This window comes from Hyla sarda, chromosome 2 (genome assembly GCF_029499605.1).
Source record: "Hyla sarda isolate aHylSar1 chromosome 2, aHylSar1.hap1, whole genome shotgun sequence".
Taxonomy (NCBI): Eukaryota; Metazoa; Chordata; class Amphibia; order Anura; family Hylidae; genus Hyla; species Hyla sarda.
Window position 1 is genome coordinate 174,610,439 of NC_079190.1, and position 12,974 is coordinate 174,623,412.

Sequence of the window (12,974 nt, forward strand, 5' to 3'; positions counted from 1 at the left end):
TCATTTACACCAGGATATGTAGAATATAGGCTAGTTTTGTAAGGACACATTATTGACCCGTCATATCCACCAGGATATGCAGAATGTTGGTTATTATTGTATTAAGAGGACATAACATATAGACCAGGAGATGCAGAATGTGGGTTATTATAGTATTATGAGAACACATTATTATACAGACCAGGATATACAGAATGTGGGTTATTATAGTATTGTGAGGACATAACATAGGAGGTCGGGATAGGAGGTCGGGATAGGAGGTCGAGATAGGAGGACGGGATAGGACGACGGGATAGGAGGTTGAGATAGGAGGTCAAAATAGGAGGACGGGATAGGAGGTCGGGATAGGTCAAGATAGGAGGACAGGATAGGAGGTCTAGATAGGAGGTCAAGATAGGAGAATGGGATAGGAGGTCTAGATAGGAGGTCAAGATAGGAGGATGGGATAGGAGGACGGCATAGGAGGTCTAGATAGGAGGTCAAGATAGGAGGATGGGATAGGAGGTCTAGATAGGAGGTCAAGATAGGAGGATGGGATAGGAGGACGGCATAGGAGGTCTAGATAGGAGGTCAAGATAGGAGGATGGGATAGGAGGTCTAGATAGGAGGTCAAGATAGGAGGATGGGATAGGAGGTCGAGATAGGAGGTCGGGATAGGAGGTCGGGATAGGAGGACGGGATAGGAGGTCGGGATAGGAGGTCAAGATAGGAGGACGGGATAGGAGGACGGGATAGGAGGACGGGATAGGAGGACGGGATAGGAGGACGGGATAGGAGGACGGGATAGGAGGACGAGATAGGAGGATGGGATAGGAGGACGGGATAGGAGGGTGGGATAGGAGGTCGGGATAGGAGGACGGCATAGGAGGTCGGGATAGGAGGGTGGGATAGGAGGACGGCATAGGAGGTCGGGATAGGAGGACGGGATAGGAGGGTGGGATAGGAGGACGGCATAGGAGGTCGGGATAGGAGGGTGGGATAGGAGGACGGGATAGGAGGGTGGGATAGGAGGACGGGATAGGAGGTCGGGATAGGAGGGTGGGATAGGACAGGATATGAGGTCGGGATAGGAGGACGGGATAGGAGGACAGGATATGAGGACGGGATATGAGGTTAGGATATGACAACAATATATGAGGACGGGATATGAAGTCAAAAGCTTCCTCCTTTGTCTATTTTCCTCCCCAACAAGGATTAGGAAGGAAAACCGCCTGTACTCAGCTAGTATATATACCAGGAGATACATAATGTCACTACACCTGGACACCCTGCCTGCTCCCTAGTAATAAAGTTGGTGGCACCCTGGCACAGGCAGGGGGCAGCTCCATGCAGTATATGCAGTGTATTCTCTGTAGAGTTCAGGCTGGGGCGGCACTGCAGGTTGTGTATGTAATGACAGGCTGCCAGGGCCCAGCCATGAAAGAAAGGGGGGCTGTGAGGGAGAGCCAGGAATAGGAGGGGGAGGAGGAGAGGGAGCGGACCTGCTGCATTTTCTACAGCATCGAGGCGTCATCATCTGCATCTACCCAGGAAAGGAGGGATCAGCGGCGGCGGCAGCCCGGGCTTCAATGTGAACGGGGGGAAATCGCCTGCGCATCTCCTCGGAGCGGGGGGGAAGGGGCTGTATCTGGGGAGCCCGCACCGGCCGCCCCTGCCCCCCTTGTGTATCGGGCTGTATTCGGGGGGTGAGCCATGAATTCAGCAGAGCAGACCGTGACATGGCTCATCACACTGGGGGTGCTGGAGTCCCCCAAGAAGACCATTTCCGACCCGGAGGGCTTCCTGCAGGGGTCCCTGAAGGACGGGGTGGTGCTGTGCAGGCTGCTGGAGCGGCTGCTGCCGGGCACCATAGACAAGGTAAGGAGGGGGGGGGGGGGGGGGGGGGGGTCATCCTCTGGGGCACTGAAGAGGTTAATGTGCAGCCCCTCCACCGCCCCCCATTCTGAAGGGTTATGGGGCCGACAGCTGGAGGTGGAGGAGGTGCCCGAATGCTAGGAGTCATTGTCCCTCGTACATATGGCAGATGTGTGTATACATGGGTATATATAGACTGTATATAGGCCGCTGCCCTAGTACACAGAGCAGAGGGCATTGTAGTGTGATGGGTGCAGTGGTGGACCCTAGCTGGGATGTGAGGGGCTATCCAGGCTTCCACACAAGGAGATGGCTATGACAGCTGTGCTCTTTGTCAGTGTGAGATCTTCCCAGACACTCCTACTGGTGGAGATCCACACTACAGCCAATGGCAGGCCGAGGAGGCTTCTGGGTCACATGCTGCTGGCCATCACCTCAATGATAGCCAGGGGTTCCCAACCACGGGGCCTCCAGCTGTTGCAAAACTACAACTCCCAGCATGCCCAGACAGCCGAAGGCTGTCTGGGCATGCTGGGAATTGTAGTTTTGCAACAGCTGGAGGCACCCTGCTTGGGAAACACTGACCTAGATACTGTCTATTGATCACTAGTGATGAGCATCATATTCGAATTTGCATGTTTGCAAAATTCGCATATTCGCTATGTTCATTCCCTTTTTTTTCCCATGCGAAAATTGGCATGAAAAATGCGCAGAAAAATTTAGCATGTGAAAAAAACAAACAAAAAAAAATTTGCAGTAAAAATTTGCATGTGAAAAACAAAACAAAACAAAAAAAAAACAAGGAATATTCGTCATTACGAATCTATATAGCACTATATTCTAAATATTCGCCAAATCGCAAAAGTGCTGATATTGGCGATTAAAAATTAGCATTCCGAATATTCGTGCTCAACACTGTTGATCACATGACGTGTATAGAATAGAAGTACTGTCTAAATTCACCTATGGGGACGAGGCGCTGCTGTATTTTCTCGCTTTGTTATACATTGCATCTTGTGCTGTTATTTCCAGGTTTTACACTATTAGTGATTGTAAACATTTAGCATTGTGGTTTTATAGACAGGTGTAAACAAACAAATACATATCAGCATGATTGTTATGTTTTAGATAGCGTTATGTTTTAGATAGCACACTCTTTTAGGTGTTTCAGTACTATCTTAGTCCCAGGGAATCAATGTGTCTCAAGTGCCTGTAAGGGTACGTTCCCACACGGCGTATTTTGCTGCGTATTTGCTGCGTATTTGGTGCTGCGTATTTTCCTACCCATTGACTTCAACAGAGAAAATAAAATACGCAGCAGCAAATACGCAGCAAATACGCCGTGTGGGAATATACCCTAAGGGTGCATTCCCACCTGGCGTATTTTGCTGCGTATTTGCTGCTGCGTATTTTCCTACCCATTGACTTCAATGGGAAAATAAAATATGCAGCAGCAGTTACGCAACAAATACGCATCAAATACGCCAGGTGGGAACGTACCCTAAGGGTGCATTGCCACCTGCCGTATTTTGCTGCGTATTTTGCTGCGTATTTTGCTGCGTATTTGCTGCTGCAAATTTTCCTACCCATTGACTTCAATGGGAAAATAAAATATGCAGCAGCAAATACGCATCAAATACGCCAGGTGGGAACGTACCCTAAAACATTATATATGTGCCAGCTTGTAAAGTGCCATACATGCTTGCATATATACTTATAGGGGGAGGGGGGAATTTATCAATACCTGGGCAGTAAGGACTTATTAAATCATTGGCACTGTTTTGGCAGGGGGGGGTTATAGACACGTGGGTGACCTGCGAGGTCCCAAGGGCTCTATACTCTTTAAGGGTACGTTCCCACACGGCGTATTTTGCTGCGTATTTGCTGCGTATTTGGTGCTGCGTATTTTCCTACCCATTGACTTCAACAGAGAAAATAAAATACGCAGCAGCAAATACGCAGCAAATACGCCGTGTGGGAATGTACCCTAAGGGTACGTTCCCACACAGCATATTTGCTGCGTATTTGCTGCTGCGTATTTTATTTTCCCTGTTGAAGTCAATGGGTAGGAAAATACGCAGCACCAAATACGCAGCAAAATCCGCCACGTGGGAATGCACCCTTAATAAAACATTTATGGACAATCCAGAAAATAAGTGTGTTATCCTATCACTAAGGTAAACAGATAAAGGTTACCAAATAGTTTCTATTGCTATAGCGGAATCCAGGTTGTCTACCTATTATTGCCTCAAAACCTTAAAGGGGTTATCCAGGACAAAAACTTTTTTTTATATATCAACTGGCTCCAGAAAGTTAAACAGATTTGTAAATGACTTCTATTAAAAAATCTTAATCCTTTCAGTACTTATGAGCTTCTGAAGTTAAGGTTGTTGTTTTCTGTCTAAGTGCTCTCTGATGACACGTGTCTCAGGAACCGCCCAGTATAGAAGCAAATCCCCATAGCAAACCTCTTCTAAACTGGGTGTTTCCCGAGACACGTGTCATCAGAGAGCATTTAGACAGAAAAGAACAACCTTAACTTTAGAAGCTCATAAGTACTGAAAGGATTAAGATTTTTTAATAGAAGTAATTTACAAATCTGTTTATCTTTCTGGAGACAGTTGATATATAAAAAAAAGTTTTTTCCTGGATAACCCCTTTAACCCCTTAAGGACTGGGGCTTTTTCCGTTTTTTCGTTTTCAATTTTTCCTCCTTAACTTTAAAAAATCATAACTCTTTAAAATTTTCACCTAAAATTCTATATGATGGATTATTTTTTGCGCCACCAATTCTACTTTGTAATGACATAAGTCATTTTACCCAAAAATCTACAGCGAAACGGAAAAAAAAAATCATTGTGCGACAAAACTGAAAAAAAATGCCATTTTGTAACTTTTGGGGGCTTCTGTTTCTACGTAGTAAATTTTTCGGTAAAAATGACACCTTACCTTTATTCTCTAGGTCCATACGGTTAAAATGATACCCTACTTGTATAGGTTTGATTTTGTATTACTACTGAAAAAAAAATCATAACTACATGCAGGAAAATTTATACGTTTAAAATTGTCATTTTCTGAGCCCTATAACTTTTTTATTTTTCCATGTTCAGGGGGCTATAAGGGCTAATTTTTTGCGCCGTGATGTTTTTTTCGGTACCATTCTTGCATTGATTGGACTTTTTGATAGCTTTTTATTAATCTGTTCATGATATAAAAAGTGACCAAAAATACGCTATTTTGGACTTTTGAATTTTTTTGCGCATACACCATTGAACGTGCGGTTTAAAAAGCGGTATATTTTTATAATTCGGACATTTCGGCACGCGGCGATACCACATATATTTATTTTTATTTTTATTTACACAGTTTTTTTTTTATTCTTGGAAATGCTGGGTGATTCAAACTTTTATTAGGGGAAGGGATCATTGAAATGGTTAATGATTTTTTTTACACTTTTCTTATGCCATATTATAGCCCCTAGGGGGGGCTATAACATGGCATTTACTGATCTTTAACAATGATTGATGCATCTCCCTAGGAATGCATCAATCAGTGTTTTCGGCGATTGAATGATGAAGCCTGGATCTCAGGCTTGAATCATTCAATCGGCGATCGGACTTCAGGAAGGAAGGTAAGAGAACTTGCTCCTGAAGTATAGCTGTTCGGGATGCCGCGATTTCATCGCAGCGATCCCGAACAGCTACCTGAGCTAGCCGGGCACTTTTAATTTCGGTTTTAGCCGCGCGGCTCAGCTTTGAGCGCGCGGCTAAAGGGTTAATAGCGATCGTGGTGCCGCGCGCTATTAGCGGCGGGTCCTGGCTTCACTATGACGCTGGGCCCGCCGTGATATGATGCGGGGTTACTGTGTAACCCCGCTTTATATCACGGGAGCAGAACCAAGGACGTTCTCTAACGTCCTTCGTCCTTAACAGGTTAAAGGGGTACTCCAGTGGAAAACATATATATATATATATATATATATATATATATATATATATATATATTTTTTTTTTTTTTTTTTTTTAAATCAACTGGTGCCAGAAAGTTAAACAGATTTGTAAATGACTTCTATTTAAAAATCTTAATCCTTCCAGTACTTATCAGCTGCTGTGTAATACAGAGGAAGTTCTTTTCTTTTTGAATTTCTTTTCTGTCTTACCACAGTGCTCTCTGCTGACACCTCTGTCCATGTCAGGAACTGTCCAGAGCAGGATAGTTTTGCTATGGGGATTTATTCCTGTTCTGGACAGTTCCTGACATGGACAGAGGTGTCAGCAGAGAGCACTGTGTGAGACAGAAAACAACAACTCAACTTCCTGTGTAGTATACAGCAGCTGATAAATACTGGAGGGACTAAGATTTTTAAATAGAAGTAATACACAAATCTGTTTAACTTTCTGGCACCAGTTGATAAAAATAAAAAAGAATGTTTTCCAGCCAGAGATTGCCGAAGACAGCGCTTTGGCTCTGCCATAGAGCTGTGTTGAGGGGGCGTGTCGGCCACCGCTTCGTGCGGAGGTCGACGCGCCCCCTTCCCGCGGGCTGTCGGGGCTCCGTACAGGAGATCGCAGGGGGCCCCAGCGGTCGGACCCCCGCGATCTCAAACTTATCCCCTATCCTTAGGATAGGGGATAAGTTGTTCACCACTGGGTTCACCACTGGACTGCTCCTTTAAGGACCGAGCGATTTCACGTTTTTGCATTTTCATTTTTTCCTCCTTGCCTTTAAAAAATCATAACCCTTTCAATTTTGCACCTAAAAATCTGTATTATGGCTTATTTTTTGCGCCACCAATTCTACTTTGCAGTGACATTAGTCATTTTACCAAAAAATCCACGGCGAAACGGAAAAAAAAAATCATTGTACGACAAACTTGAAGAAAAAATGGCATTTTGTAAATTTTGGGGGCTTCCGTTTCTACGCAGTACATTTTTTGTTAAAAATGACACCTTATCTTTATTCTGTAGGTCCATACGGTTAAAATGATACCCTACTTGTATAGGTTTGATTTTGTATTACTTCAGAAAAAAATCATAATTACATGCAGGAAAATGTATACGTTTAAAATTGTCATTTTCTGAGCCCTATAACCTTTTTATTTTTCTGTGTACAGGGCGCTATGAGGGCTCATTTTTTGCGCTGTGATCTGAAGTTTTTAGTGGTACCATTTTTGTTCTGACCAGACTTTTTGATCACTTTTTATTCATCAAAAATGCGCTATTTTGCACTTTGAAATTTTTTGGGGCGTACGCCATTGAACGTGTGGTTTTAAAAGCAGTATATTTTTATAACTCGGACATTTCCGCACGCGGTGATACCACATATGTTTATTTTTATTTACACTGTTTTATTTAGTTACTAGGAAATGCCGGGTGATTTAAACTTTTAATTCAGAAGGGAATACCTGAAAGGGTTAAAGGGGTACTCCGGTGAAAACCTTTTTTCTTTTAAATCAACTGGTGCCAGAAAGTTAAACATATTTGTAAATTACTTCTATTAAAAAATCTTAATCCTTCCTGTACTTATTAGCTGCTGAATACTACAGAGGAAATTCCTTTCTTTTTGGAATGCTCTCTGATGACATCACGAGCACAGTGCGCTCTGCTGACATTATTATAATAAGTCTTTATTTATTTATTGTTGTCCTTAGTGGGATTTGAACCCAAGACCCCAGCACTGCAAGGCAGCAGTGCTAGCCACTAAGCCACCATGCTGCCCTTAGCATACATCTGCTATGCACGGTTGCTAAAATGGACAGATATGTCAGCAGAGAGCACTGTGCTCGTGATGTCATCAGTGTTCCAAAAAGAAAGGAATTTCCTCTGTAGCATTCAGCAGCTAATAAGTACTGGAAGGATTAAGATTTTTTAATAGAAGTAATTTACAAATATGTTTAACTTTCTGGCACCAGTTGATTTAAAAGAAAAAAGGTTTTCACCGGAGTACCCCTTTAACTTCTTTTTGACACTTTTTTTTGCGAGCTCATAGCTCCTATAGGGACCTATGAGCTTGCAATGGCTGATTGCATACACAGATTGTTGCCTTGCCGTTGCATGGTAACAAGCTGTGGAATCGGCGGTTGATTGCTCCATCCTGTAACTCTGGCATGGAGCAATCAATCAGAGCCGGGACGCTGACGGAAGAAGGTAGGGACCTTCTTCTCTCTGGGTAGCTGATCGGGGCATTTTTTATCGCGATGACCCCGATCAGCCCGACTGAGCAGCCGGGAAGCATTTACTTTCACTTTCGATGCGGCGCTCAGCTTTGAGCGCCGCATCGGAAGGGTTAATAGCGCGTGGCCGAACAATCGCGGCCGCACGCTATTAGCCGCGGGTCCCGGCTTTAAATAGGCGCCGGGACCATCCCGCTATGACGCCGGGACCCCGCGTTATAGACAGGGACCGGACTTAGGACGTACTCATACGTCCTAAGTCCTTAAGGAGTTAAAAGAACTAAGGGCATACCTGTACGCCCCGGAATCCTTAAAGCGTACCCGTCAGATCCAACAAAAACATTTTTTTAAATATATCACTCAGTACCTAATCCTGACCATGTACATCTCATTTTTATGTGTCTAGCACCTTTTATTATTATTTTTTTATTACACTTTTAATTTAGCTCACTAGTCTGAATTCCTCTCAAAGGGAGGGGGCGTGGCCTCATTGTGCAGGTCTCCGCCCCCGCCCTCAGCATGCTGTCTGCTCACATCTCCCCTAGCATTAGCAAAACTACAACTCCCAGCTTGTCCTCACTGACAGTAGAGGGACACAAGCTGACAGTGGGAGGATTTTTCCTCCAGCTGCGACCCCTGTGCTCACAGCTGTCAATCAAGGAAGTGTGTCCATGACATAGGTGATGATGCATGGACACAGCAGGACTAGTATGTGTCCAAGCAGGCAGGGGGGGCAGTTGTGTGACTGGCTTTTTCAGTATGAAATATTGAACATTTTCTAATGAGAGCAATTGCAAAACCTATTGGTTATACATGCTTTACAACATATCAAAAGTTTTTGTATCTGACAGTGCCCATTTAAAGGGGTTACTCCGGTGGAAAACAATTTTTTTCATATCAACTGGATCCAGAAAGTTTGTAAATTACTTCTATTAAAAAATCTTAATCCTTCCAGTACTTATCATCTGCTGTATGCTCAACAGGAAGTTGAGTAGTTCTTTTTTAGTCTGATTACAGTGCTCTCTGCTGACACCTCTGTCCATGTCAGGAACTGTCCAGAGCAGGAGAAAATCCCCATAGCAAACCTCTCTTCTCTGGACAGTTCCTGATATGAACAGAGGTGTCAGCAGAGAGCACTGTGGCCAGACAGAAAAGAACAACTCAACTTCCTCTGTAGTATACAGCAGCTGATGGTTCTGGAAGGATTATGATTTTTAAATAGAAGTAATTTACAAATCAGTGTAACTTTCTGGCACCAGTTGATTTGAAATTTTTTTCCCCACCGGAGTACCACTTAAAGATCACTGATGTGGCACTTCATTTTCAATATCTGTAGGGATTTCAGGCCAGTTTATTCTTAGGATAGGTGGCCTCTATTCATATGTAATTAGTTTATAAATCTAATTATCTTAGATCTTATTTTTGACATGCTGCTCAGATAGTGAAATTTTCAAAAAATATAACAAAGGATACAAAATAGAGTATGATAAGAAAGCTCTGCCATTACAGTGTCCGTAACAATATGAAACACAAGTGCAAGGAGCATTATTATGATCAATGTAGATTTGCCCATACACATTAGACCAGTGCTTCCTTCTAAGGGTATGTTCACACAGTAGGAAAATGTGCAGAATGTGGGCCCGGAAAACACGGGCGGACATACCGCACATTTGAATAATCCAACGGGCACTAGGAACACTCCGAAATATGCTGTCTCATAAACGGCAATGCATTTCCGAGCAAAATCTACAAAAAGAATAGACAAGTCTATTCTTTTTGCAGACAACAGAATTGGGATTTGTGCGGCAGAAACACAGTGTGCACAGTGCAGCAGAATCATATTGAAATCAATGGAACTCTGCAGCGTAATGTCTGTGCGGAATATTCTGGCGGGATTTTGCACGGGCATTCCGTTGTGTAAACATAAAACTGTGAGGCCTTACCACATTTTTGGAAAGCCACAGGACAGGATAGGGGATACAGTGGGGCAAAAAAGTATTTAGTCAGCCACCAATTGTGCAAGTTCTCCCACTTAAAAAGATGAGATGCGCCTGTAATTTTCATCATAGGTATACCTCAACTATGAGAGACATAATGAGAAAAAAAATCCATAAAATCACCTTGTCTGATTTTTAAACAATTTATTTGCAAATTATAGTGGAAGATAAGTATTTGGTCACCTACAAACAAGCAAGATTTCTGGCTCTCACAGACCCGTGACTTCTTCTTTAAGAGTCTCCTCTGTCCTCCACTTGTAACCTGTATTAATGGCACCTGTTTGAACTAGTTATCAGTATAAAAGGCACCTGTCCACAACCTCAAACAGTCACACTCCAAACTCCCCTATTTCCAAGACCAAAGAGCTGTCGAAGGACACCAGAAACAAAATTGTAGACCTGCACCAGGCTGGGAAGACTGAATCTGCAATAGATAGAAAAGCAGCATGGTGTAAAGAAATCAACTGTGGGAGCAATTATTAGAAAATGGAAGACATACAACACCACCGATAATCTCCCATGATCTGGGGCTCCACGCAAGATCTCACCCCGTGGTGTCAAAATGATCACAAGAACAGTGAGCAAAAATCCCAGAAACACATCGGGGGACCTAGTGAATGACCTGTAGAGAGCTGGGACCAAAGTAATAAAGGTTACCATCAGTAACACACTACGACGCCAGGGACTCAAATCATGCAGTGACAGAACGTGTCCCCCTACTTAAAGGAGTAGTCCAGTCCTGAAAAACTTATCACCCAATCCTAAGGATAGGGGATTAGATTCAGATCGCTGGGGGCCCCGAGATCTCCTGTACGGGGCCTCGGCAGCCTTAGTCATACCCCCTCAATACAACTCTATGGCAGAGCCAGAGCGATACCTTCGGCAATCTCCGGCTCTGCCATGGCGCTGTATTGAGGGTGTGTGTCGGCTGCCGCTTCATGCGGTGGTCAACATGCCCCCTTCATGCGGTGTGTTGGTAAAAACTCAACTCATCGTGTTTGGAGGGGAAAGAATGCTGAGTTGCATCCAAAGAACACCATACCTACTGTGAAGCCTGGGGGTGGAAACATCATGCTTTGGGGCTGTTTTTCTGCTAAGGGACCAGGACGACTGATCCGTGTAAAGGAAAGAATGAATGGGGCCATGTATCTTGAGATTTTAAGTTAAAACCTTCTTCCATTAGCAAGGGCATTGAAGATAAAACAAAGCTGGGTCTTTCAGCATGACAATGATCACAAACACACCGCCCAGGCAACGAAGGAGTGGCCTCATAAGAACCATTTCAAGGTCCTGGAGTGACTTAGCCAGTCTCCAGATCTCAACCCTATAGAAAACCTTCGGAGGGAGTTTAAAGTCTGTGTTGTCACAGTGACTGCCCCAAATCATCACTGCTCTCGAGGAGCATTTGCAAGCTTATGACTAACTCCAATACCTTTAAATCATGTGTCACTAATATCAGTTATAATATTAAAAGTTACATTAACTGTCAAACACATCATGTTGTATACAGTATTACCTGTTTAGAATGTATGCTTCAATACATTGGATGTACCAGTCGAAAATTAAAAATCAGAATACAAGAACATCTCAATTTACCTTCACCAGGTCAATTTTCAAATAGATCCTTGTCGGGCATAGCCAAACATATAATAGAAAAACATGATGGCATCGTTCCCAGGATAGAAGTTACAGGTCTGGAGAGAGTACATCCTCCTCGTAGAGGAGGGGACTGGTGCAAGTCCTTGTTCAGACGGGAGGCGTTTTGGATCCTGTGTATGGATTCACGCTTCCCGTCTGGACTCAATTATAGACATGATTTGTCATATATATACTAGTCATTATACATCCTTCATAATGTCAAGTGTATATAGATGTATGTTTACTTATTTATATACACATTTATTATTATTATTATCTTTATTTTTATTATTTTTCATTCATGTCCTAATACTAGATCACGGTGGTTTTATTTAACGGGACTGTGTTGCATTGTTTTCCCCACCTGTGGGTACACACCCATGGGTGTTTCTTCCTCTCCTATGGGATATGACGATATAAAAGGAAGTCTTGCTGGGTTTTGTAGTTGCCATGACTAAGACTTAGCGTTAAGTCGAAACGCGTCGGTGCGTTCGGTGTTGTTCTTTCTTACATTGCTTTTATTGTTTGCTCATGCACTGGATTTTTTATATGAAGAAATAAAGTTGAATGTTTTATCCAGCCTTGGGAGCCGGAACTTCCTTTTCTCTTTCCTGATTGCTTCACCTGAGGACTTGGCCTCAGAGACCATCCGGAGCTCCCGCTGGTGCAGGTGTATTGTGCTATCTTCTATATACCTTGAAGACGACTTGGTGAGCTGATTCTTTTTATCTATTGTTACTGCTCTCGAGGAGACCTGCATGGAGGAATGGGCCAAAATACCAGTAACAGTGTGTGAAAACTTACATAAAACGTTTGACCTCTGTCATTGCCCAACAAAGGATATATAACAAAGTAGGGATGCACCGAAAAGGAAATATTGGTCCAAAACCAAAAATTTAGGCTGTGCTTGGCCGAAAACTGAAACCGAAAATGCATTGCCCCCGTCAGGAGCCCCCACCATACGCAGTGGCAACCAGTTAAATGACGGACATCTGATCAATCTCCGATGTCCGTCATTGCAGGCAGATGTTAGCTGCTGATAGCAGCAGACATCTCCCTGTCATGATGCAGACCTGACCCGCGGCCTGCGTCATGTCCTCGGACGATAATCTTCGGCGGACGAAATTGAACTTTTGTTATTGACCAAATACTTATTTTCCACCATAATTTGCAAATAAATTATTTAAAAATCAGACAATGTGATTTTATGAATTTTTTTTCTCATAGTTGAGGTATACCACTGTCCATTTTAGGAACTATCCAGAGCAGGAGAAAATCCTCATAGAAAACATATGCTGCTCTGGACATTTCCT

At 43.4% G+C, this 12,974-nt stretch overlaps 1 protein-coding gene across 2 annotated transcripts in view; it reads left to right on the forward strand.

Annotated features, from left to right (window-relative positions):
* Positions 1-1,435: 1,435 nt before the first annotated feature.
* Positions 1,436-12,974, forward strand: part of LOC130355532 (rho guanine nucleotide exchange factor 7) — a 182,352-nt gene continuing 170,813 nt past the window's right edge. Inside the window, exon 1 of one of the 2 annotated variants that reach the window (XM_056555779.1) lies at positions 1,436-1,857. In XM_056555779.1, coding sequence (XP_056411754.1) covers positions 1,693-1,857 — 165 coding nt within the window. In that variant the 5' untranslated portion in view covers positions 1,436-1,692. The remainder of the gene's footprint in view (positions 1,858-12,974) is intronic. The other variant, XM_056555780.1, reaches the window with a different exon arrangement.